The 27480-nt window shown below is 42.6% G+C and overlaps 3 protein-coding genes across 3 annotated transcripts; 1 reads left to right on the plus strand and 2 right to left on the minus strand.

The window, feature by feature from the left end:
* Positions 1-444: 444 nt before the first annotated feature.
* On the minus strand, positions 445-8703 carry LOC129107976 (uncharacterized protein C3orf20-like). The gene is made up of 18 exons (XM_054619592.1): positions 8647-8703; positions 8393-8458; positions 8219-8313; positions 7621-8123; positions 6887-6943; positions 6704-6803; positions 5877-6089; positions 5607-5756; positions 5190-5310; positions 4578-4703; positions 4377-4481; positions 4009-4150; positions 3490-3706; positions 2718-3084; positions 2245-2361; positions 1750-1892; positions 1007-1123; positions 445-876 (listed from the first exon to the last, which is right to left on the minus strand). The coding sequence occupies exons 1-18, from the start codon at positions 8692-8694 to the stop codon at positions 774-776; spliced, it is 2790 nt and encodes a 929-aa protein (XP_054475567.1). The 5' UTR covers positions 8695-8703; the 3' UTR covers positions 445-773.
* A 445-nt stretch (positions 8704-9148) lies between these two features.
* On the plus strand, positions 9149-15404 carry LOC129108705 (methionine aminopeptidase 2-like). The gene is made up of 11 exons (XM_054620606.1): positions 9149-9323; positions 10139-10252; positions 10479-10541; positions 11114-11216; positions 11513-11674; positions 11948-12129; positions 12372-12466; positions 13281-13377; positions 13462-13565; positions 14639-14754; positions 14972-15404. The coding sequence occupies exons 1-11, from the start codon at positions 9149-9151 to the stop codon at positions 15222-15224; spliced, it is 1464 nt and encodes a 487-aa protein (XP_054476581.1). The 3' UTR covers positions 15225-15404.
* Positions 15405-15792: 388 nt separating this feature from the next.
* Positions 15793-25701, minus strand: LOC129108303 (netrin-4-like). Its single transcript, XM_054620054.1, has 10 exons — positions 25385-25701; positions 24558-25114; positions 21805-22077; positions 20724-20850; positions 20276-20464; positions 19248-19455; positions 18995-19107; positions 18775-18843; positions 17920-18093; positions 15793-17514 (listed from the first exon to the last, which is right to left on the minus strand). Exons 1-10 carry the CDS (start codon positions 25443-25445, stop codon positions 17372-17374), a joined length of 1914 nt encoding a protein of 637 aa, XP_054476029.1. The 5' UTR covers positions 25446-25701; the 3' UTR covers positions 15793-17371.
* Positions 25702-27480: the final 1779 nt, after the last annotated feature.

Consider the following 27480-nt stretch of genomic DNA (forward strand, 5'->3'; position numbering starts at 1 on the left):
TCGATCCAAACACAAGGGTAGAGCTGTGAAGGAAGGTTGTTGTTCTGTACACTTCAATTTCTTCCATCCGATCAGCATTTCTACAAAATTGCATTAAGATTAGCTCATTATTACATCGGAATTTTTCCTCCCACACATCTTTCCACATACATCATCATCATTTCTAATATTATCCCCACTAGTATGCTTAATGGGCTAGAAATATGAGTGGGGGCCAGCTGATGCTTGGTGAGCTATATTGTATGTACAGTTGAGGAAGTAAAACTAAGAAAATGTTTTTTTTTTATGGTTGGTGCTTTCATCATGCTGTTCTTTTGTCACCAGGTTCATTAATCAGTCATTCTTAGAGGAAACAGCTCTGGGAGGGACATGCATGGTAGCTGGTCAAGATCCTGACACACAAGATAATGAAAAGAAAACACAGTTCTGGATAGTTTGGTGTTTTTATTAAATCTGCTCTTAAAATATTACAATAAATACAGATGTTTCCCATTGATGAAAAGCAAACTGAAACATCAGCTTTCACTGATTATCTTTGATTACAGATCTTTAGCCCCAATGCCTCCAAGAGTTGTAAAAGTTGAAAAACATTTTGCCTGTCAGGAGCAAATGAGACTAATCATTGACTCCAAGTTAGATTGTAAGCAAAAGAGGTATTTGGAGTTTGATTGCACATTAACTTAAAAGCATGAATCCACAGTTGATGCAGTTTGGAGACTTTTTAATCACTATAAGTGGACCGATATGGTCATAACCCCGTCCCTGGAGCATATTCAGTGCGTGATAACAGCAGATGTGAGTGCTGGAGTCTTGTGTGGTTTGATACAAAAGTCTCTTCGTCGTTGTCGTGATACACCAGGAAGTTGATAGTTATTTCTGTTCAGGAAAAACATATCAGGCAGGTGATTCATCTTTAACAATGTGTTGCAAACAAATCACATGAATAAAAGAAAATGTTCATGTGACATACCAGGAATTTCTAGAAAATATTAATTCAGTTACAAACCTTTCATTGGTCTTTTCTTTTTCCACTGAAGCAGTCCGTGTTGTGTCATCTCCTTTTTTTAGTGTTGCATCCTGTGAGTTGTTTGCATCTGTTGCTGCAGGTTTATTAACTGTATCACTGCAAGGAAATGACAGAAAACACTTGTGGTGGAACGTAAAACATACAATTTTGAGATACTTTGTACTTTACATAAGTTTTGAATATTTTAGGGTATTTTATACTTTACTAACAGAACTTGTGGACTTTGTCGGACAAGCTTACTTTAGATTACACTACCCAACCGTATATAAAGCAGATAAAATTAGCTCCCCCTCAACAAACTACAAAATTGAAGTACTGCTTGCTTATATTTATACATATTAATGACTGATCCAATAATAAAACACTGTCAAGGGCCATTCTGCCAAATGAGTCCTTTTACGTTTGATACTTTAAGAACATTTTCTTCCTAATACCTTCATATTTTTTATTCAGTAAAAATTTGAATGCTTTTACTTCTAATGGAGTAAATAACAGTGTGGTACCGCTGCTTCTTTCACCACGGATGAACACATCAGAAGAAGTAAACTCTTTATGACTGAAATGTATTTTAGTTAAATAATTCACCTTGAATGTGCTTTCAATTTCACAATGATCACTGACAACTGTTTTAAGTTTACTCCCCTTACATTCACCCTACATTACAGCGATGATTGAGGTACTTACAGTGCATCAGATTTACACTGGGTATGGTGTATAAGTACCTGTACTTGTAGTCTGAAGAGAGGCTTAGACCTAATCTGTAGTCTCCCCTGGTTCTGGAGATTTGCTTTTGAAGGTCCCTGACAGAGCAGCTGTGACCACTGAATATGTGGCCCACAAACAGCAGCTTCCCTCTGATGTACATCTATCACAAGAGAATTTACTTTAGATGTTTGGAAATGGGTATTTTTAGATTTCACAACAGAGGATCCTCCAGTGTGTGTATACAATTTGAGTAAGACTGGGTCATCAGCAAAAATCCCTTTTGTGATTAAGAATCCATGACTGCTTGTAAGCCTCCAGTGCTTTTATAATAAATGGCTGGGTTTCTTGAAAAAGAAAGCACCTTACTACCGTCTTCCTCCACCCCATCCCTTTCATGCTATCACCTCCTCTGCTTAAGGCGAGCACTGCTGCTGCCACCAAGTGGGAACCATGAAAACCTGCACTGAGCGGAGCCTGCAGCCTTCAGTCAAGCCTGCAGAGGGTTTACTGACCAGGACCATTCCAGGAGCAGCGTTGTGCCGCTGCTGCAGCAGCATGTTCTCCCCTCCACAGCTGGGCTCTCCGGTTGACATCTCATACCTCACCAGGCGAAATGAATCCATCTGGCACTAGATTTAAAAAAAAAAAAAAAAAAAAAAAAAAACCTGTTACTAAATTTATAGAAATACATTCTATGCAATATCCTGCTGACTGTAGTTTGTCTTTAACTGACCCTTTGTTTTGTAGTCTGTGCAAAGCTGTATATATCTAAGTACACATTTAGCGTTCTTGCTGATTATGTAATCTGGATGCTATTTTACCTACAGTGATACAACAAACAAATGATGCACACTTTAAATCAGAGACTGTAATGATGCCTAGCTGAGTATTCATACAGTATTTAACAGGTGATCCAAATAAAAATTGCCACATATTGTGTTTTCCTTATTTTGTCTACCTCCTGTATGTGAGACAGAATTCACACCTGAGTACAGGGCATGCTCCTGTGCTTGTTCCTCCTCCTGTAAAGCTGCTCCAGCACGTCCTGGTCGGATACCGTTCGTGTGTTGACGGGTCGGAGGGGCGGAGTCACGCACACCACCAGGATCTGTTGACTGTGTGGAGGCTGGCCCATAATGAAGGCATCGTACTCCAGGTCCGTGATCACTGGCATCAGTTTAGCGCTGCAGCAGCACCGCCTGCGCCCTCCCTCCCCCAGCAGGGCAGCTCTCAGCAGAGCAGGGCACGCTGTGAGGGGGGTGGAGGGGGTGGTGGGCGTGACCGACGGCGGGGCTGCACAGCGGGTGACAGCAGAGGGCTGCAAATCTGCGCTGTTTTGAAGAATCACTGACCTGGCAGGGTGGAGGTGACAGTGAAGCTATCATCGTAAATATACTCTTACTCTTATAAACTGCAGTAAATGTCATTTTCTACCAAATAAAACTTGAATGTGTTGCAGTGCCTGTCAGTAATACAAGTGGGTCTTACTCAAGTTTGATGTTGCCATAAATTTGAAGGGGTCCTATCCGTGTGACACGGAGCTCCTCTTTTGTTTGCTTTTTTGATGTCCTGGCAACATAAAAGGTAAAGACAGTGAAATGTTATATATTGCATAATACAGTATACATCTGTGCAAAGTCTAGCAGAGCTCAAGCACCTGAAACTGATCAATAAATAATATGTTTCTTTCACTACTATAAATCAATCACTGGGTTCTGTTTAAGGACAGATAGGTAGGGAGGCAGGTAAAGCGGCACCTTGGCAGCTTGACGTAGGAGTCCCGAGGTCCTTCCACTGTTGACGGATGTCTGTGTAGCTCACGTAACTCATTTCTTCCCCTCTCAGGCCGGACTGGCTCAGCATCTGCCCGCTCAGGTGGGTGCAGGGAGGGCAGAGCGGTTGACAGTACCTCTCTCCTCAGCCTGGTCCTCAGTGGGGCAACTGACATCCGCTCCGTGTCAGGACACTTGATACCTGAAGGAGAAGAGGAGGTCACTCAGAAATGCACACAGACACCGAGTGACACGAGTGACCGTGAACAAGATCCTGATGGAACTATTCAATAATGTCGAGTTTGCAGGATGAAGCGATACTGTAACTTTTTGCTTCGCAGAATCACTCTGAAACAACCTTACTTGGTCCGATTGGCTCAAAGTTATTCTTTTTTTTTTCGCAAGGTACCCTTAAATAACTCAAAATGCTCAGTACATCCCAGCTGGGAAGCACATTTCAGAAAAGCTGTAAGTCTCAGAAAGGCCATGTGCACAGGTACGTACCGATGGCCACTTGGTAATAATCCAGCCAGCCGTCCAGGATGCTTCTGACTCTCTGCTGAAGCATCTTCAGCTCCCTGCCAACATGCCCTCTTCTCCTCCACTGTGCTGACGGCTCCTCCAGCCCCTCCACCTCTCTGACCATCTGGAGGACCTCCCGGGAACACACAGACACCTGCAATTAATCATTACTTGGATGGTATGATATAGAACGAAAAAATGCTGTTTTTATACAAAGAGACCTATTGAAGCATCTTCAAAGGTATTGTTGTAACAGATTGTATTAGCCTTGGCTGTTCTTTTGAGATTTGGGTGTTTTGAGTCCATAAATGTATATAATGTCTTCGTATGGTGATAAAAACGTCTCTTACGGGTGTCAGGAACAGGTTCCTCTTGCTCTCTAGTACCACAGCAGAGGATTTTGACTTCCTCAACAGCAAGTCTTGAGCAGAATCAGAGGTAAACTTTGCTTCAGTCTGCAAACAAGTCTGTCAATTCAGAATAGAAATTATAGATTTGAATTGTTATCATAAATGTACTTTTTGTCCCCTCATTTTAATTGTTGATCTCACCGTTTCCTGTGATTGGTTAATGTTGGTCAGAGCCGAAAAAGGAAGTTGAACGCTTTCGTTGTTACACCTGAAGCTGAGCATGGCAGACGTTCCACTGAGCAGCCTCACAGAGATTACATCTGACAACTATAGGAGACAAAAACACATTTACGGGTTTCTATAAAACAAAGACAATAAATAATAGCTATCAGTATAGTAAGCACTCAGAAATTGTGATGGATTCACACATGGTTATCTAATCTGCACACTATACCCTGTTATAAAACCTGTCTTGTTCCTGCCAGAGGCAGTAAGTGTTTGTTCATCAGTAAGTCATGCATCATACCTCACATGCCCTGCTTTGTTCCCCCTAAATGTGACATTTCCCACATGCACATCTCACAATTATCTCACATGGCAGGTTCTCTCCAGATTATTAGCCCCTTCGACTACCCTTGTCACTGAATATCTTTCTTGTCTGGTGAATACATCTGGCCTGGTCTCTGTATAGAACCTGTTGCTGACTCTGTTTGCATATTGCACAAAGAACATGGACATCATTTTTTATATAACAGTAAATATGTCATTGGTGGAAAAGGTTATGGTAGTCTCGCTCTAGCACTGTGGCTTCACCTGTATAACAATATTCTCCCTCAGTGTGCGGTCTGTCTGCCAGCTCCATTCCTTAGTTATGTTCCCATGATGGTCACATAGGAATCCACCGGCCTGGTCCCACACTGCTGTAATGGTAGAGCTGGAGGAACATTTTACACATTATTAAAGCTTTAATCAGGGTTCTAATTACAACCTCAAAACAATTATATATCCTTCATACCTGTAATCGTAGTGAACTATTACAATATAGTTCCATTTTAATGCCTAGAAGAATTTTGTTATCCGATTTTAGATGTACCCGCTGTAATGGATTGCCTCTAACTTTGCAAACGTAGCTCGCTTGAGAAAAAATGTACCTCCACGGGGCAGACCTGAGTGGCTATGGCAACACTGCTCTGTGTTAAACATGTTAATATGTATCAAGACTAAACTCACCTGAGAGGATGTGTCACGGCCCCGTGCCCAGACGCCGTGATAGTCGCCAGAATAACGGGACACTCGCCGTCACTGAACACGTTGGTGTAGAGGCCTCCGCAGGGCAGACCTGAGTGGCTCGCGCATACTGCGATACAGCCAGACGGGTAGCTGAGAGAGCAGATCCAAAGGTCAAAAGGTCAGCTGCAGTGAAACAGTAGCAGTATGTAATACATGTCTGCGACATCTTCTAGAATTTTATATATTTACGAATAAACATGATGAGAATACTATATGAACGAGGAGCCGTCTTTCATCCTGTAGTGTAGTTTCTGCCGTTCTGGATCCTGCTGCTCCACTTCAGGTATCCGGGGCATCCCATTCACTAAAGTGGCAGGTTGGGCCCTTCTCCTCGCTCTCCTGTCTTTCAGTTTGGCCTTTGCATCACCATAGTGACGGAGCAATAGGGGCTTGCTCAGGTCCTGTACAGTTGTTTGCAGTTTTCTATACGGAGATGAAGTAAACGTGTATACTTCAATAACAGATATCTAATTTTGTATTTATGAGGGGTTACATTGCAAAATGAAGCATCTACAAGTTTCAATAACGGTTGACCAAATGTACATTTCAGTAGGGATATGTTTCTTGTCATGTATACTAAAGAAACATCACTCTCCAAAACTTAAAGATTAATTTAAATTAGTCATAAAAAATAAAAAAAAGACATAGCTAGAACTATTCTTTGATCTAAATGCTAACATCAGCATGCCATATGCCCACAATGACAGTGCTAACATGCTGATGTTTAGCCAAAGTTATTACAATTCAACTTGAGTGTGAATGTGTGGTGGTTGTTAAAACATTTCAATCAAAACCACAAATAGAAAGTTCATGGTGGTGCCATGGGAGAAGTCAGAGGATCACCACAGCCCTGACTATCTGCATCAAATTCAATGCTGATCAATCCAATTATATTTGGGATATTTCAATTTGGACCGACCAGTCGACCAACATTGTCATCCCTAAAAAATCTGATTCCTTTCTTCTTTGATAAGACATTTTGCAGTGTAACCCCTCATTTGAAATGAATTTGCCATAGGCCTAATGCAGCAACACACTCTGGACTTCTTGCCGCCTGGAGTCGCTTCACCACCCACTGACACAAACTGATCTGCTGAGGCTCATCACAGGAGGGCTGCTTTGGCTGGATGATCCAACCTGAACACAAATCACATCCAGCTGAGGCAGCAGTGTCACACAGTCAACCACCATTAACACAATGCGTCAGCTCCTTGTCTTACCGGGATTACTGCAGCTGTTGGATGACATGGAGAAACTGCCGGTGGTGGAGTTTTGAGCTGTCGGGGAGTGAGAGTATGAAACTCAGTCAGTTTGTCATCTGAAGTCTTTAATTCACCTTCTATTGAATTTTTATAGACAATACGAGCCATATATCAGTCACTAACGGTGGCATCAGGGAACTGAATAACGTAACTCAATAGCTCTGTAACTGATTAACAGACAGCAGTACATCGGTGCCCAGCTACCAGCTACATTGTCCTCTCTGGTAAACTAATCCTCTCACTTCCACAAGCTTGCAACTAAAGCCCTCCTCACGTTCAGTCACAAGAAATAACTCACTTTCGTTATTTCTCTTACCCACATTAACTATGGCACATAGTAAAAAATATATAGTTGTCTGTCCTGTCTTATTCTCAATTTTACATAATTTGTATCCAACTTAATAATGCATTTTTTTTAAAGGGTTTGGGTTGTAACTAAATGCTTAATTAATTGTTAATAAATAAATTATTTGTACTTTTTAAGCCAGTTGTAAAACATATTGTATAATTTTAAAAAATATATTAAAAGTTTGGCTTCCCTTTTTGTAGTATATCTCACAAATTTGACTTACAGTCTTCTTTTGATCTAGGCCCATGAGTATTTTGGGAATTTTAACTTTACATCTAGTTTTTTTTTTCTTTTCCTTGGGGAAGTGGGTGATCAAAAAGATGTGTCACAGAGATTCATTCACCTCTATTTGAAGAGTGTTTTCGCTTTTTCACGCGTGGGTTTGAGCTGACTTGTGGTTTTCTCACAGAGGGACCAGCATTTCCCACAACACACGAGTTTCTCTCTTCTGCCTCCCTTTTGTCTTTGGGGGACACCTGACGGGATGAACCTTCATCCAAATTCACTGAACCTCTGGGCGTCTTTCGTCGTGTGCCAGCCTCTTCTTGGCTCTTTAAGTGCACCGACCCCGCAGCCAGATCTCTCCAGGAGTAATTCAGAATATTAACAATCCCATGAGGAATACGCCCCTCCTCAGTCCACTTATGTTGAGAAAGTAGTCGAGCCACTTCGTTTAATAACTGAGGTGCAGCTCTCTTGTATGCCTCCACTGGATCGTGGTCCTTTATGTTGAGTGCAGCACCGACAGCAGAGGAGGTATCAGGTTTAACATCTCCACATGTTTCACCTGGCAGCCTCGGAGTGAGCTCATCACGTGTACCTTCTGGGTTGTCATTCTCTCCAATACTATGTAAAAAATTTAAAAAAAAAAGAGCAAATGTATTAGTCTCACTAGGAAGAAAATGTTAAAATGATTTGTAGCAATAAGGGATTTGAATTACCTTTGAGTTGTGTCTTCTGACTGCGCTCCTTCATTTGGCAAATTAAAATGCAAAATGCTGCTTCGTGTTCCTTTAATCCGATTTCGTTTTGTTGGCTGCAGAGAGATCAGTTACACGATTAACAATTTGCTGATGCTTTTGAACTAAAGTCAGTCAAATGAATCATCAGCCCACCTGGTCAAAGAAATACAAAGGGCCAATTCTGAATCCCGTCAGCGCGACTGCAGAAGTCATTTTTTCCTAAAGAATTAAAACTTGAACCTCATAAAAACGCAGATAACACGCTGTGAAACGTGAGACGTCCACGCAACAACATATGAACAACCCCGACCTGTGCTGATTTAACATCCACCCTTTCACTCCTGTAAACGAGCCTCTCTCCACTCACAGTGCCCAGATCGTTGCTTGGAGACACTCCAAATACTCACGTTACGCACCAGGAGTGACCGTCTCTGGGCATCAAACACGCGATGCATGCAACAAAAGATGATTTAATACAACAGATAAGGTGTTTGTCAATGTTGGCAAACGAGATAAGTGACGCACAAGTCTCACTGAGGAGCTGCAGTCACATGTACGTGCACAGAAACCTGAAACTAAGCGTCTGGAGGTTTAGACAAAGTGATGATTCCACTTTTCTTTTTTTTACAGGCCATTCATCAGGACAAACCTAAGATTTAATTTCAGACCCCAAAGAACACACTGTTTTTTTTCTGTCCTATGTGTTTGTGCCAAAATGTAATTTCCCCTACAGGACAAAAAAATAAAAAAATCTGATGATAAATGAAAGTTTTTTGCTCCTCAGGACAGAGGAGGATCGTCTTCCTCGAGGCTTCCAGGGTCAAGTTGTTGCCCCCTAATAGCTCATTATTGGCTCAGGTTCCTCCTGCACACTTTTCCGCTTTGACCACTGGAGGCTCTCAGCAGCTTATGCGTCACTTCATCCCTCGGTCGCTGATCATGGCGGAGCTACAGCTTCAGTGTGAAGTGGAGCCGCAACTTCTCAATGGGGACGACTTGAACGAGGAGAGGGATGACCCGGACGCCCCGGAATCAGTAAAGAAAAGGAGAAGAAAGAAGAAGAGGAATAAGACCACCGCAGCAGGTAAGAGGCATCACTTTTTTTTCCGGCCAGAGAATAGGTTGAAGAAAAAAAGAAATAGCGCAAAATTGTCTCCTCCAGTGCCACTCGATATATAGAGAGCACGAGCATCACATATGCGGGACAGGAGACTTTCCAACCTGTCAGATGGCATTCCTGTCCAGATGTCCCAACTCTGAGCGGCTGCCTCAGGAGCTGAGCTCATTTGGAAACGTGACAACCTCTGGAAATAAGGAATGTATCATCAAAACTGATTGAAAGCTGTCATTTCAAGATATGAGTGGGAAAAAAATCAAATTTTTACTCCAGATTAAAAATGTTTCATAATCCCCCACCCCCCACCCCCCTAAGCCGTGTGAAATTATGTAATAGAAGTATCCACAGTTTTAGTGCAATAAGATGACAACCAGTGTGTAATATTAACATAAAGAAACAACCAGTCAAATACTACCTCATACTATGGAAGAATAAAATCCCAGGAAAGCTTGACTTTTTGAACCTGCCTTAGGTAAAGTGTTGTATAGCTCTGTCTTTGAAGGGCTAAATGTCATAATGCTGCAAGGTACATATGCCCTTGAGGTTATTGACCCACAAGGTATAGAAATAAATGAATGCACAGACATTGCCAAGTGGAGATCGTAGTGGATGCACTTTCCTGGAATTACTCTGAACCACAAATAATTTACTCACTCTATACGTGTGTTTGTGTGTGTGTGTGTGTGTTGTGTCTTGGGTGTATGTCCGTGCATGCATGCTGTCGGTGCACACGTGCGTGTTCACCTGCACATGCATGCACGGGTGTGTTTGTGACTTTGCAGCAGGGGCAAATGAAGCTGAGGGGGATGGAGAAGCCGGAGGTGTTGGTGATGTGACAAAACAGTTGGAGCAGCAAACACTAGAGGACAAAGAGAGGGAGGAGGATGGAGAAGAAGGTAACTCCTCACCACCACCACCGTCGTCATCATCATCTTCATCATCATCATCTGCAGTGGTGATTGTGTTGAACTTTAAGCTCCTGGAAGCGCACGGTGAAATTCAGCTGGTCATATCTGCAATGTGATATCTGATTTTCAGTAGCGCGCTGGGAATTGTGCCCAAGCTCCTGTCGATATGACCTCACTTCACTAACTGTATTGAAACTAATGATGCTTTCAACAGATGGGGATGAAGGAGAGAACTCAGCTGGAAAAAAGAAGAAGAAGAAGAAAAAGAAGAAAGGATGTAAGCAGTTTTTGCACCAGATGACTTGAATCGAATTAACATTTACTCAATTTAGGATTTAAAGTTAAACTGAAATTCACATCCCAGTGACAGAATATTTATTGTCTCAGAGTCACTTCAGATTTTACTGATAGATTGACAGCACTCTAAGAACCTTAGAGTTTGAATTGACTGCATCAGATGTACCTTTAAATCACAGGTAAATACAACAGGTGCACAAAAGCAGGTTGACTTGTTTAATAAGTGTCATGACAGTTACATAATGTAGTACATAATGCTGCAGGACCTTACATGTCGGACAGACAGGACAAAATATATGACATTATACTCAGTACGTCCTAAATATCATTAAAACCCACTATATATAAGTGCTTTTTTTATTGCCTCCAATTTTTCTCTCATCATAATTCAATTCTTTTACTCTTGCTTAATTAGATCTGTAAGTCAGGAGCTGTACTGTATTCTCTAGCTAGGTTTGAAATGCTAATGTGTTTGACATGAGGGGGATAACATGTGTTTTCTTTCCTCTCTCCGGCTGCTTTCATCTCCTTCTCACTATATCTGGGCCACAGTGAAGGGACAGACTGACCCTCCCTCAATCCCTATTTGTGAGCTTTATCCCAACGGAGACTTTCCAAAGGGAGAGGAGTGTGAATATCCACCATCGAAAGACGGGTGTGTGACCTCCACATCGTCCCTCACACTCACAGCAGTAGTCTTCTGCTGTGTGACATGCCTAGTTTTTATGTAGGTCTCTTTGCTTTTGAACTTGGACAACGTGAGGAGGTGCATTGTTTAGTGTGTGGCTTAATTTCCCCATCAGCAGCAAATTCATTTCGTCAGGTTTGACAACACGACTTTCACCTGTGCAGGGTTCCTACAAGTGTGTCATATTCTCGTTACAAGTATTTGTATAATGAGAAAATAATGAGTTCCTCCTCTCGGCGGTGTGCCTGTCTACCTCCCACCAGGCGCAGTGCAGCGTGGCGGACCACCAGTGAAGAGAAGCGGGCGATGGACAGGGCCAACGAGGAGATGTGGACCGATTTCAGGGAAGCGGCCGAGGCACATCGTCAGGTCCGCTCGTATGTCAGGAGCTGGATCAAACCAGGGATGTTAATGATTGACATCTGGTGAGAAACGCAGAGAGATATTGACCTTGAGCATCTTTTAATGGTCTTAAATCTGGGCTGCTCATTCCTGCCTGGGCTCATTTTGTAACTGATATTGATATGGTTTCAGCACCTTTGTTCTAGCCTGAAATAGACTGTTTTAAAACCATCAAAGAGAGCAGAACATCTTTTGTGCGGCTCCAACCACTTCTGGATGCATTATCTGCCCCTGACAACAGTCTCATTGTTCCCGTCATCCATTGTCCTCTTTGTGCCGCTTTCTGTTTCTGGCAGTGAGAAGCTGGAGGACTGCTCCAGGAGGCTCATCAAAGAAAACGGGCTAAAGGCAGGCCTGGCCTTCCCCACCGGCTGCTCCATCAACCACTGTGCTGCCCACTACACCCCAAACGCAGGAGACCCCACAGTGCTGCGCTACGACGACGTCTGCAAAATTGACTTTGGAACGCACATCAACGGTTAGAGATCCCTAATAACTTTTTAAGTGCTTTTTCAGTTCTGCGGTGCCATTTCACACTTGGCATTTATTATGAAATGGTAAAATGATGATTACATTATAATTCTTACCGGCTGGAATAAACTGTTTTCGCAAGTTAATTAAATTTCACTTTTTTTTTTAGATGATTACATTCAGAATATTTCCACAAAATTAGAACCTCATAGAAACTGTTGTGAGTAACCAAACTTTTTGGTCTTTCAGGTCGAATAATAGACTGTGCCTTCACCGTCACTTTCAATCCAAAGTATGACAGGCTGCTGGAGGCTGTAAGAGACGCAACTGACACCGGCATTAAGGTAATACAGATCTTCCCCTGCATGGTGCTTGTTTGTACTGCTGGTTACACAAAGAATCCTGACTACCTACCAAGGAATGAGAATCATCAAATTCAGATCACATTTACATTCATATTTATGTCTACATTGCAAAGTATTACAATTAAACCTCTAAAATAATGCAGCTATTGATAATTTAGTTTTATCTGGCTCTAATGGTTGATTCCTAGGAAGAAAATTACAAGTTAAGGTCATTATAATGAAGTTATGGATTCCTACTAACTTTACAGAGGGGGACATACAAATGGTATGGACAAAATGAGGAAGTAATGATAAGATAAAGAAAATTGAAAGAAGTGTCACAACAATAAAGAAACAAACGTGAATTTAATGTTACAAATGTGCACAAATACAGTCACTCAATGGCATGAAGAACAAAGAACATATAATTCATGCTCTAAAAATCAGTGGCTCCCTTAGTATAAATCACTTACCTTAAAAAAAAAGTAAAATACTTGTACACATCTTCAGCAAGCACAGTATACAATATGGAAAATGAAAAAACAAGTATACACCTTATTTTATCAGTAACTTCAAAGTGTATCGAGACTCAAATAATCAGGAGATAAGGATGTTTCAATAAATTATGAAATACAAAATTTGCACTTCCCTTTTAGTACCTGGTTCAGATTTCAGGAACGATTCATTGAAGTTGTCAGTGTACGGATTCATATTTACGGAACTAATATTTAGATACAAGTATTACATAGACTAACATAGGAGCTACTTTTCAGGTAGTTATCATACGATGCATGTGTACAACTCTCTGCCTCAGTTTGCAGGAATTGATGTGCGCCTTTGTGATGTCGGTGAGACCATTCAGGAAGTCATGGAGTCTTATGAAGTGGAGATAGATGGGAAAACATATCAAGGTCATTTATCATCTCTTCTCTTTCATGCACCGGTTCAGCGCTACTTCCTAGTTATTCAACCTCTGTGTGGTGTTTTCTTTATAGTGAAGCCAATCAGGAATCTCAATGGCCACTCCATTGGACAGTACAGGATACACTCAGGGAAGACAGTCCCTATTGTTAAAGGAGGAGAAGCCACAAGGATGGAGGTTTGTACATCAGCGATTATAGCTTCGTCAAAATGTTGTTTCATATGATTCAAATGTGGATGTGACGAGATTCTTTTCACTGGAGTGCCTGAAATTAAAACCTTTATTAGCTGCTTGACCTTGCATATAAATAAACCTGTTTTAATTCTTAAGTGTAATTGGAAGAACATGTGGCTGGTTAGGGTTACGATGGGGTGTGGAGAAGTGTTCCCATTCACTGCTCTAACAGCTTTTTAGTCACCCTCGTCAGCACTTCAATTACACCTTTTAATGGAATTACCAGCCGCATCGAGCAGCAACACGTGTTAAAACTCCGGCTCCTCATGTCATCATAAAAAGAACTGAATTGTGGGCACCCAGAGTTCATTAACAGGCTGGTCCTTCACCAAGGAGAAACATGGCTTTGCACTGAGTTACATTTTGCAGAGGACTACGCTGAGATCCACGCCTGCCTCACACCTGCACAGCTGCAGCACACATCTGTAGTTGGACAGAACTTAGCATTTTAATTGGCAAGTAGCTGAGTCAAGCGTTTTACCTGATGGGTCCAGGAGGGTAAGGGGGAGGGGTTGATGGGAGGGGGGCTGCTGCTGAGGTGGCAGATTTGCGTGTTATATTTTTAGCTGAAGTGTGTTGGTGTAACAGGGCCATTACCCTCTTTGTGAACGGAGAGTGGCAGCTGGGCGTACCACGGGGGTGCTAGCACTTTGACTGATTATCGGTGCAGTGAGAGAGGGTGTCGCAGTGTTATCAGCTAATACCACAGGGACTCTAACAACAGCCAAGCGCTGATAGAGACACAAAACGCCAATCGAAACCAGCCAATCAACTCGCACGAGGCGCTGCTCCGCAAAGGACACTTCTGTCCTTAATAGACTACACATGAATATGTCACCTGCTGGCATCCTGAGGTTTTTATTAAATTTACTCTCAGTCCCCCTGGAGGGGTTGTGTCCTTTCAGTAATTTCACACCTGCTCAGCAGAAAGATGCATAAGCTTTCACAGTTATTCAACATTTAACATAAACAATCAAACAAAAAAATTTTGTCCCTCTGTTTTTGTTGCCTCTCAGGAAGGTGAAGCGTACGCCATTGAGACATTTGGCAGCACAGGAAGAGGTGCAGTCCACGATGACATGGAGTGCTCACATTACATGAAAAACTTCAATGTTGGACACGTACCATTAAGGTTGGCTCTGCTGTTTTCATCTCATCCCCGTATTTAAATCTAAAATATTGATTCAGAAAAGTTATTTGTAGGTTGATTTTCTCCTCATATTTTGTCTGCAAATCCATAATTTTAACAAAAGAGATAATGAATAAAGCGTCATATCTGAACGATTACATCTATAGAGTCAATATCCAGTTTGTCTCACTGTGGACTCTGTGTTGTTACTGTGCTGCAGACTTCCAAGGGCTAAACATCTGCTGAACGTGATCAATGAGAACTTTTGCACTTTGGCGTTCTGCCGCCGCTGGCTGGACCGCCTGGGCGAGAGCAAGTACCTGATGGCGTTGAAGAATCTGTGTGACCTTGGCATCATAGACCCGTACCCACCTCTCTGCGACATCAAGGGCAGCTACACCGCCCAGTACGAGCACACCATCCTACTCAGGCCCACCTACAAGGAGGTTGTGAGCCGGGGAGACGACTACTAATCAGGCGCCAAAACTCAAGGCGAGCCAGGAGGAGCATGACGGCTCAAAGACAACAAACCTCTGCAGACTGATAACAATTATGCAATATTTCTCTGACCTTAAATTACCACTGCTTTATTCTAGCAAAGTCAAAAGACTTGTGTCATTGCAGTAGCTTACTAGTATTTCTTTTCCAAAGGATCGAGCCAATAGACAAAGGGCATATCTGTAACAAAGGTAGTGTTGCCATTTTAGTCACATTTTTATGTGCTGCTTTTAGGAAATATGCAAAACAAATATATGCAAAAGAAACATGCAAAAAAGTTTTTGGGTGAACAGCTCGTCTAAGAATGCTTAGCTTCATTTGTTGTTAAGACCTCGTGAGCAAACTGCAATGAAATATTTATATTTCTATAGCTCTTTGCTCTATTTTAAGTTAAGGCAGTTTTTTAAGAAATAAATTGTTATAAATCTTGCATCAATTACTGTGTGCATATTTTTAAGTGCATAAGAGCTCCCAATACGTATTTACATTACAAATATATGATGATATAAAGGTGTATTTCTCTCCTTAACCAAAGGAGGGCGGTACTAAAACATGGGTCAAACATCAGTCAGCCACCTGCACTAGTGAGGATATGACAGTAAGACACATCAGGCTATTCATAGTCTTGTGCTCTAACATAATGCCACCATGGAAACAAACACACTTTTCCCTGAAGCGTTAAGAATGAGCACACCGACTGGTCGTTTATGCAGTCTAGATGGAAAGAAAACAATATAGGACACACAGAAATAGCAATAGAAATATCACATTGATGGCAGAGTACATTCAAGCCCCTTAAATCACCACTTTGTCCTTTACAAAAAAATTCAGCCCATTTCTCTTATTTTGTTAAAGTCTTTGGGACAAGGACATGAGCGTTGATGTCACGTTTGAGGAATGCACCATGTCTCCTCACAGAGTTTGTCCTTCTCCTTGGAGACAGCGGATCAGACCTATTCTTAACTGGGCCCGGCTCAAAAATGTGCCTGTGGACTCTGGATCTGATACACTGTGATGTCAATGGGCTTTTAATACATGTTTATTTTGGGGCGGCCGGAGTCACAGGGCAAAAAGGGGAGCATATGTTAAGAGTGTGTGCTCTTTCTCACACACACAAACAAACAAACAAACACACTGGCTCCCACAGGGTCGCGTTTGGAGATGCCTTCTTAAGTGAAACCTCCTCACAAGGAAGCAGGTCGATCGAGGACAGCAAAAAAATCCTCACAGAATCTGAGGAGCAACCCGACAATGACACACTCTTGTAGCTGAAACAGCTGTGAGAGCAAAAAAAAGTGTTTTACCCGGTTGTATGTACACCAGTGCCTGAGATGGTGGGAGTAGAGTGTGTTTTGCTCTCGTCAGACAGCAGGCTGGCGAGTTTTTCCGGCGCTGAGCAGAGCTGTTCAGATTAAGCCTTCTGATTCCTTTAATGTATTTTTTCCATCCTTTCCTCTCATCCAGGAGTTGCTTGTTCTGACCTGCACAGTCCCCGACTCTCTGCCAAGGACATCAGGCAAACACACACATCCACACTCACACACATTCAGCTGTTGACTTCATTCATGATTTATCGGCAATATCTGTGAGACGACTAAGGATAATTCACTCCGCGCCTTTGCAAGATATCAAAGTAAACAGCTCTCAATGAAATTGATGCATTAGGACGTGACTGGCTCATAAACTCGGACAGGAAGTTTGGCCAGGAAATAAAGTGTGATACATGCTTTGCTTATTGTTTATAAATAACCAGGAAAATATACAGTAACACAGGAATGAAATTCCACCATCAGCTTTGTCTTTGTTCAGATGAATGTCTTTATGGCTTGCTTTGTTCCGTTTTGACTCTTAAGTGACTGCAGTCATGTGAGGTTTTGTGCCTATTTCTACCTCAGGCTAACAACCACAGCACTGTGGCATTGTAGCAGTTTCCTGAGGATGTGCACTCCGCTTGAGGCACAGAACAATCAGTCAAATCCCTGTAGTAGGCATTAGATTTTGCTTTCATTTTAGTGTCAAAGCAATGCCTATTTCAAACAGATGCTCTGTTCATTCTGCACACTCCGGTATGTCACAGATCATCCTCCACCTCTGCATTCCCTCTGTGATTTTTGCCGATGCTCTACCGGCGGCCACAGTCTGTTCTGAGGATGTGGAGAATTTTACTTCCCAGGGTTGACCTCCACGCTTTAATCAGGCTCTTGGTGTTGATCATCAGTCGGCCAGTCTGCCAGTCTTCATGACCAGCCACGACATATTCAGATCCTGGAGAAGAGAGAGCAGAGTATAAACCCAACTGAATCTCAAGTCTGCTGAGAATGCCACTAAAAATGACCTTTTGTAAAATAAAAAAGTTGCATATAATTATATAACTATGATCAATCAGTTAAATACTGTGGCGCTATGGCCGGCTTGGAAGAGTGTTGCTAGAAATGATTATTGTAAAATTGTTCAGTCTCATAACAGAGGTTTCTCTAATCTTTAAGCTGTAAATGTCCAATCTATATGAGTGATGCAAGGACGTTGGCACCCTCTCTAAGCCTGCATGAGCAGCGACAAAGATCCTCTATTTAGCACAAAGATGGCCGATTGTTCCCTCAAGTGTTGACTCATTAGTAAACTTTTGCATTGATGGCCATAAAGTTTCCCCTGGAAGTGGCTGTAGCTGACCTGGGTTGAGGATGGGACAGGTACAGCCTTGGATGGTCCAGGATTCTGGGTAAAGGGTGACGCTTCCCCTCTGGAGCTTCATCCGGGGGTTCTGGTACAAGACTTTCTTGACCTTGACCTCCACCTCTGCATGGGAGCCTTTATCGTGAGCTGACATTACCTTCACCACCAGCACTGCAAAGGCAACACAAACGGTTGTTCAACAAATTAGCAGTTTGCAAACTACGAAACAGTTGTGTAAAAAAAAGTTGTGTAAAGTCTTCTTTGGTCCTGGAGGAGCTTTTCAAGTCTAGGAAAATAACCAGAGTTTGACATCAGGATTTTTTCTCATCTTGGGTTTAGGAGAGTGCACATTTTATAAAAGACAACCTGCATTTTATACTGGGGGCATTGCATTTGAAAGAGGTGGCCCCATGGGTTCAGGGAAAGTCTAATGAAAAGATACTATTTAGTTGCAACATGGCAATTGTAGGATCCTCCATTTACAGATCCAGGCTCAGAATAAAAGTCAGATATCTTGGCTTCTACTGCATACATTTTGACCTCAATACAACATTTCTCTAAAGGTGCCCTGGGGAGTTTCTGGCCATGGTAGCGCAATGGAGCAATGTTTTTGTGATTGGGTCCTGGTGATGTTGTTGTGGTGCATTTGCCAAAGGTTTCTCAATGATTTTCCAAAAATATGTGCCAAAAACCACATCAATGAACCAGCAAAGGCAGGGAAGAGATTTGTTTTGTTATTAGAAAACTTGACAAGATATCAAGTATTATCCAACATTTGGAGTTTTATAATAGACATTGCCATGGCAGGCTCACACAATACTGAATTAATTAATTCTGTCTAATAGCACTTACCATAGTCATACTCCGCAGCACAGAAGAGTTTCGTGTTGCCAAGTGTAACTTCTACACACTCACATTTCTCTGGAAAAAAAATTAAACATGATTTATAAGATTCATATACATCACTTCTTTGTGATGTATAGATTTCAACATCAAGACAGCTGCATTTAATCTGTGTGCATCTTTGTGATGAGTGTGCGGTGTAATTCGTGTGATATGACCTGTGACTCACCGGAGTGGTGCAGTGCAGAGAAAAGCTCCTCTAGCCTAAAGAGTGCCGTCTCACTATTATTGCTGCTGTGTCCCATGTGGCCGGTGGCTGTATAGAAGACCTCCACATCTGAGCTGTGCCGCAGAGGTAAAACCAGTCAGAGGCAGGGCTCTACTTAACGTTAATCATCCAGAATGCACTCCACCTCTACGCCATACACCACTTAATCCAGGTACAAATACATATGGATATGTTAGTAAGTCTTGGCTCTCACCCAGAAATGCAGTCACCGGTGTAGGGGTCACAGTCCCCTGTGCAGTCACACGGACGGCAGCCGTATTCGTGAAGCCCCCAGTATCCCAGCATGCAGCTGTCACAGCGGGGGCCTCCAACACCGGGCTTACAAGTGCACTCCCCGCTGCTGGGGTTACAGAGAGTGCTACCTCCTGAGAGGACAGAGCCCACAGGGTGGCAGGAACAGGCTGAGAGGGGAGAAAAGGGGGACAGAGCAAGAGGGCTGCATGTTAACATCTCTGTTTGTAGGTCAAGAGACATGTCTGCTTTTCTGGCACAGAGCTGTAAGCACTCAGTATACATTACGAGCCCGCATGTATGCGAAGGACAAACACACTTGTAGAAGCACAAACAAGCTCATTTAGAGTGTACACAGAGAACTCCCGTGGCAATATGAAAAGTTTATTGTATTTTATCATCGTCCTGTAACAAGAAACAAGCTGGGAGTATGAACGCAACATGCTCTAAGCAGCTGCAGCAAAAACAAACAGTAAATCACTCCCTCTCTACGCTGTCAGACCTGCCGCCTGATGGTCCCACCGTGATGACAGATTGATTTTCGTTACGGGCTTGCTTCATCTGTTTCCAAAAACGGCATGTTTGGTCTTAAAAAAATGCTTCGGCATGCCTGGCGGGGCGAAAGGGCAAGAATGGGAAAAATGTGCTCTCATGGTCCATGGGAAATTCCTCCATTGTTTGCAATTACAGTCACATTCCAAAACAGTGCGGTCGCCGTCATTCCTGCTAAAGGAGCGGACCAGAGTCATCTTACTATCTCATCACTGGGGAGGCACTGACACAGAAAGGTGCTGAGGGAAAATTAAGAGATCAATCTGCTTTAGTCTGGAGGGTCAAGAGAAAAATCTAATCTCCACTACTGCCCTCAAAATATCAAAGACTCCCACTCTTAATTGGAATTCCCTGCTGGCATTCATCCATACAGAGTTATGGTTTAAGAAAAAAAAAAAAAAAAAAAAAAAAAAAAAAAAGAGCAACACTCAGGTTTACCTTTGCAGGAGTCGGTGGCAGTTTTTGGTCGGCTGGGGTCTCTGAAGAAGCCCCTCCTACAGTTCTGGCAGTGACGGCCCTCTGTGTTGTGGTCGCAGTCGTCACACACGCCTCCACTCCGCCGTCCTGCCGCTAGCCACAATCCACGACTGAAGTGACAGCTCTTGGCGTGACCATTACACTTGCACTCTAGGTTTAGATGGACACGCACAATCAAACACACTGAGACATTTGGTTCTTTGCTCGGATGAACTCTAAAAGCTCTGGAGATAGCGGTGATAACTCTTACAGTATAGCTGACATAAAAAAAGAGGAACTGCTCTGCTATTCATCTTGCATGAGCATCTAAAAGGTCACATGTGATTTATGAGACTAAATTCATTTTTCAAGAAACCTCTACATGCTGTGTGTCCTACTCTGCATTTGACTCTCTTGCCCCATCACTCACTCTGGCACTCGTGTGGCGTCCCTGTGATGCCGTTGGCAGCCTGCCAGGGTTGGTCATTGTAGAGGGGGGCACAGCGCTCGCAGTGGTCTCCGGCTGTGTTGTGTCTGCAAACACAATTGCCGTGGACCTGCCAGGCAAAGAAACGTATTTAACTCATTGTATCTGCATGCATCTTTTCAATGACTGTATGTGTCTTCAAGTGCCTCAGGGACAATGCTTGGAGAAAAGTGAGCATGTAGTACTGCCACACACTGTGGTGTGCTACAACTCTTTAAGATTAATGTATGCTTGAGGAGTTTTTATTGTGTTCTTCTTAAACTGTTAATTGTTTTTGAAATGTTCATCAGCCAGTTGATGTTATATGGTTTTGGAAACCAAACGATGATCCGACTGAGATCGAAACTTTACCCATTTAAATAAATATGTGGTCTGTAGTCAGTCTGCAGGCGTCACAGTAAATCGAGCCTGATTTCCAGCAGACTTGCACCTACATGTGACGTGAGTAATACATCTTAAGCATTGCAACATACCTACATCTATATGTACAATCACAGCAGTTACACACTGTGCAGCTTATAACTGCCAGTCCAGCATGTCTACACCTCTTTATACGATGTTGGAATCAAACAAGCTCTTTCTACAGTTTCAAGTCTCCATTTACAGTAAAGAAAATAACACGACAGAGACTATGTATTCTTAAAGCATTAGGCTGAATACAATAATTAAGGTTTCCACATCTTTAAATCCCTGTAAATGGTAGGTAAAGCTGTGGCCAAATACCCACTCTCCACTGCAGCCTTCAGCTTCACCGGCACCTAGACCTGAGTAACAAAGGAGTGGTGGGAACAAAACCACGAACCCTCCATTCCCAATCTCACCACATAAACAAATAGAGATGGAGAGAAGCCATCGGCAAACTTCAGCATGACACAGCATCTCAGTAAGTTTTCACAACAGAAGAACAAAAGCTTTGTCTTGGTGGAGTATTGTAGCACCTGGAACCTGTAAAATCCCAAAATCCAGCTGCAAATTTCCCGGCTGCGGGATTTATAAAGGATTATCGTATCTAAAAATCGCTCACCATGTTGTTGGTCTTCTGTTGGTTGGGTCTGTAGCCCCCGGCTGGTACACAGTGATCAGCATGTCCATTGCAAAGGCAGCTGCCTTTCACAATAAAATCATAGATGGCATAGTGGTCTGTGGGGAGGTCAGCAGCACCGGGATGTTTGGCCTGGCAGGGACACTGCTGGCGCTGCAGCAGACGGACTCTGAGGTTGGTGATCATGAGCTGGTCCTGGGCGGCTGGTCCATACGGATCCACTGAGTGCCATGGCGACAGAGCTCGATAGATCACCTGAAGAATTAAAGTAGAAGAGAAAATGTCTCAAAATCGGTATTATTCCACTTGTAAAAGCCTCTATAACAAGCGAAAGAAAACTGACCTTAGAGGCACTGACAGACCAGACCATGACGTAAACATAAATTATTTCAGTTTCTCTCTTTCTTGGTTTGCCAAATGAAAAACAGGCAGTGATCTGGTTCGCCTTTCATGCTCCTCAAATAGCTGCTGTTCTAGGAAAGTCAGACTAGCTCCAATGTTAACATGGACGTTAAGTTTAGTTTAATGTTAATCTTTCAGATAAATCCTCTCTGCGTGTATATGAGAAACATCAGGAAACATCAGGAATAAAAACTGTCACAAAAAGAAAATAAAGCAACAAAACAAAATAAGAATTGTGTTGACAAAAATATATCAATTTGGCAAAACTATCATTACATTCTTTTTTAATTTTCATCAAAGTCTCATAGCAGGTCTGTCTGTCAGTAAAGAGTGCCAAACTGTGATTTATTTTAATTACAATCCAGACTTAGTACATCTTGCATCGTCCGTTTGTTATGTAAGAAAGACATAATGCTGTAAAAATAAATATACTGTATTTTGTATTATGACATCATATGGTGTGTGATATGTCAACAAGTTTTACTGTATAATCCTTGACAAAGCGCAAGCTAGTTCTGATTTTCAATCTCATTACAGCAAGCCGACAATTTAAACTAAGTACATGATGCCTGTAGGGTTACTTTATCACTGAAACTCTACATTTTTGTAATGTCTTTGCATGTTGAGCAACAGATACACTAATTATAAAGGGTGACAGGCTTATACAAGAGAGCTGACACACTGTAGCAAGACACATACTTGTTCCAAAGACACTGCAATTATGAGATCAGTCAAAGCCATATATTCATTTAGACGCCCAACCAGAACCTCCCAATGTGGTCCGAGGCTCCAGTGAGAGTCTCTCTCTCTCACCCATCTGTGTGAACGGACGGCCTGCTCATGAATTAACCATAGCTGGTTATCTGGCTAAGACCTCCCTGTCATGATGCAGCAGTTCCCTAAAAAATTGCTTTGAGGGAACATCAGAGGTAAAAGTGAACATTGATATTCTAGCCGTGCATGTCAAAGCAGTTTGCAGTTTAGAAGGCTGGCCTAACAAAAAAAAAGGTCTCACACAGCCCATCAGAGGAGGTCAGTTTACAAAGCAGCTGTTTGTTCAGTAGGCTGTGTGATATCAGCTTATAGTGCATCCCGGTGCCAATAAACAAACTTTGCTGTGAAGTGCTGGCAGTGTGTTTTGAAGTCATCACTCTCAGATCTGAGAAATGAAATCACAATCCAGTATTGAAGCCTTTTTTTATCAACGACAGCAACCTCAAAGATAACTGATCATTGGCTCTTGACCCAAGTGTATTTATAACAGAGTTTAAATGAAGTGAAAAGGGGGTAATTATATATTAATGTCCACAAACTTCCTGTGGAATCATATTCATTTCAATTCAATTTATCTGTATGGTCCAATATCACAAATTAAAAATTTGCCTAAAAATGCTTTACATTCTGTACAGCATAAAACAGTCTCTGTCCTAGGGACTTTGCATCCGAAAAGGGAAAACTCCCCCGAAAAAAACCTTAAATGGTAAAAAAAAAAATGAAGAACCCTAAGGGAGAGCAACAGACGAGGGATCCCTCTCCCAGCATGGCCAGAAGTGCAATAGATGTCATGTGTATAGAATGAACAACATAATAGCAATATAAAAGCATAATATAATTACAACATAGCCAATCCATATGACATAAATGATACATGTGAAAGTTATGAGCACCAATAGCATGTAATAAAATATGACAATATGATCATAAGGTGTTATTGGTTTTCCAAAATGTTGTTGTTTGAATTAAGGACTTATCAAATTTCAATTGAAACCAATCAATATGAATACCAGCTGTCCTGTCAGTGTTCTTGTTTTATAGATTTGCAAAGAGCTTTGTCTGATGTATTGCATAACAGTGGAACACGGTTCCTTGAGAAGAACGTCACTTTGATCATTTTATTGGTTGTATTGTCTGCATTTTCCATACCAATATATTTAGATTTTTTTTTACATGATTATATATGTATTTCTTTTTTCTTAGAATGTGAGTCGTATAACGGATATTCAAGGTTAAGACACTTTAACCCTTGTCAGTGTAAGTGTACTCCACAACCTAAAAAATGATTTGCCAGTGATACAACTTTGCATTTGAGTTTCTTAAGACAGGGTCATGTTAATCTGAAAGTGTGTTATATCATAATGATTTTGGGGGTTGAATTAACACCTGCTGTGTATTTGTACAATGATAAACTAAGGGTGGGTCTACAGGGGGTATAAGCTGTTTAAAGTAAAAACATGTGCTTAGTTGATTGCTTTCTTCTGTTTGTTATTTACCTGCAGAAATAGTACCCTTGGTATTTGCATGTGGCCCCCCCAAACACAAGCCACTGGACTCACCTCTCCTCTGGTACAAGGGGAAGCTCCTGAATACTTGGAGGTGCAAGTCGCTCCGCTCTCCCCGACGGGCGACCCCTCTGCCAGGCCGAACGCCTCCTCACAGTCTCTGGCAAAATACCTGAGGGCCTTCCACCTGAGCCCCCGGTCCTGGGAGCGCTCCAGCACCATGGCAGCCGGGCGGGGTGAGCGAAACACCAGGATGAGATGGGTGAGGAGGAACTCCGTCTCCAGGTCGAGCTGGAGCGTTTCCTCCTTCACCCCCTCGGCCGACTGCCACCAGGTGTTCGGGTAGCGGAAAGAGGAGTCGCTCATGGCCGAGGGAGGGTGCGCCTGGACGGGGTTGGCAGAGTTGCACTTGCTGCATTTTGCCGCAGAGCAGGACTCCCTGCTCCGGGGAGAAGCAGGCTCTCTGAAGACGCAGTAGGGCTCCGAGAAGTTGGAGCCGCAGACCGAGTGGGTGCTCAGCGTTCTGCCCCGGGCCAGGTTGCCCATGCGGGGGTTGCAGGCTCGGCCGGAGCAGCGGCTCTCCACAGCTGGAGCTTTGGATTTAGACGTTTCTGTTGAGGGAAAAAAATAAATAAGGTGCGTTAATATAAGTATAAAGTGAGTGAAGGCGAGAAAAGATGGAAAGGCAGATCATTAGGCTACTACAGAAGGTGGTGAGTTCGGTTCCCGCTTTCCTCAACTTGCTTTCTTACAATGTGCGCACTTGGCACGTGGATACAATGTTTTTCCAGAATCGCTCGCGCAATGCTTGTTTCATTCATTCAGATCTTCTTGAAGTGCGTGCGTGCGTAAAAGTCTCAGACACACAAGTTGAAACTCACCGGCTGGCAGAGGAGATGATGCGCACACCGGGATGATGACAAGTAAAGTCCACAGTCTCATCCTGAACGAGTCGTTATCTTCAGCATAAAGCCACCTGTTGTATAATAAAGTTTGGGCGCGACCTCAACAGTTTGATCCAAGGATATCCAGTCGTTAATAATCCATCATGTTTCTTTCCGATACAAAATAATTACTTGAAAATAATATTATTATTATAAAGAAAGTCAAGAGACTCGCACGTGAGCTTAATCCCGTCTGTCACGGTGTAGAAATAGATTTAAGTCGTATTATCTGAGCGCTCATCATCCTTAAATTATTCCAGCCCACGCACTTCAGGGTTCAATCTGCTGTGAGTTCATTGACATTTGGGAATATGAAGAGGTTAGCACCGCCCCCCTTCCTCCCAGTCCCCGCCCACGCTGGTTTCGAAAATCAGACTTTTCAAAAGGAGCAATATCAAAATCCCTGGATGACTTGTTTAATGCAAGGGGATGTGAAGATTATGATGAAGATAATGATTGTGAAATAATTTACCATTTTATCAGCCTCAAACAAATAGTTGCATATTTATTTTTTTAAGAGAAGCATTCACTTTTTTTTCTTTGCATTCCTCAAAAAGCCCCCACAATGAGAGCAGTTGGCTGTCATCAGATGTAGAGAACAAAAGCACTGGTAGAAAACAATAAATTAGACTTTTAGATTGCCTCCACAAACCACCCAGGCACTCCAGAGCTGACCGTCAAACATGTCATTGTGTTGCATTCCTGCCACATATCGCCACTTATTACTAACTGCCACTCACTAACCACACTTTTCACCTGCCCTGCAGACAGAGAACAGCCCTGGACCTGAGGGGTCACACGACCCTTGACCCCAATTATCATCCTGTTGCGTGCCATTGTTAAAAACTTTTAAAAGTGATGTCACCTCATTGGGTCGAAAGACACATTCCAAGAAAAAAAGAATAGTCATAACTTTGCCATCGGATAACTGAGTAGATCTTTTGATACCATGTAAAAACCTAACGTCATAGAGCCAAAGGCTGATGAAGATGAAAAGGGAACAGTATCATTCAGAATCTGCATCATACCTGTGAATACATGAGGTCAGGAGTCATCTTTTCTCACTGTTAATATGGCCGTATCGTATGAATCATCCTCTCATATGAGTGTATATGTTAAAGGCGCATAATGGGGGTCATGAGCGTTCTCAGTCTCTTCCCTTAAGGCATCCCAGATCAGGACATTCCTTGAATACTGCTACTCTCCCGTCACAGTGACAGGCCTCTTCTTCTGTTTAAAGGGGACAGGGTTTTTTTTTTAGATTTGCACGGGTTATTTCGGTTGTCTCACGATTAATCCGCCAGGGCAAAGGTTGATGCACCTTGAGCTGTTCTCTTTGTACATCACTTGCAATTTTTGTTCCATCTTAAATCCAAGGAGTCACTGTGAAAAATTGCTGCAAAGGAAGGATATCTAATCTGGTCTGTGGTGTGTTCCTCTGGCAGGATGAAAGCAGCGCACGTGACAAACAAATTCCTTTACTCTCTTTATCTCCAGTTGTTTGTTATTTTTTCTCTGTTACACCTTTTTAATTCTACGCAGCCAAATCACCCCTAGTTTTATGATTAAACAGCCACTATCTCATGTTTCTATGTGGGAATACTGCAGAAAAATCCAGTTATGAATAATGTTAGGCAGGACTTAGTTCAGTAACACATGAAATATTGGGATGAAATACTCCTCCTATGTTAAATTACCTCCCTGCCTGCAACAGTCTGGTGCAGGACCTCCATAGCCAGCAGTGCTGCTATGACATCGTCATCTAAATGCCCAATAAGATGATAGACGTGGGGCTGTTCCACTGCCGCTGCTCTGCTTTATTTCCAGACTGTAAAAGGATATGTGAGCCCCCCCTCCTTCATGCTGCCATGTCACCTAGTACCTTCAGCTCACTGAACCATCTCAACCCTTGCAAGTAATCTGTCTACTCTCCTGTAAAATCCAGACAAAAAGCCAGACATGCTCCAGGCCAGGAGGGTAGGTGCTGTGCCCACAGGCTCCAAACACCTTCTGTCACTGCTTCTCTTGCTCTT

This window comes from Anoplopoma fimbria, chromosome 19 (genome assembly GCF_027596085.1).
Source record: "Anoplopoma fimbria isolate UVic2021 breed Golden Eagle Sablefish chromosome 19, Afim_UVic_2022, whole genome shotgun sequence".
NCBI lineage: Eukaryota > Metazoa > Chordata > Actinopteri > Perciformes > Anoplopomatidae > Anoplopoma > Anoplopoma fimbria.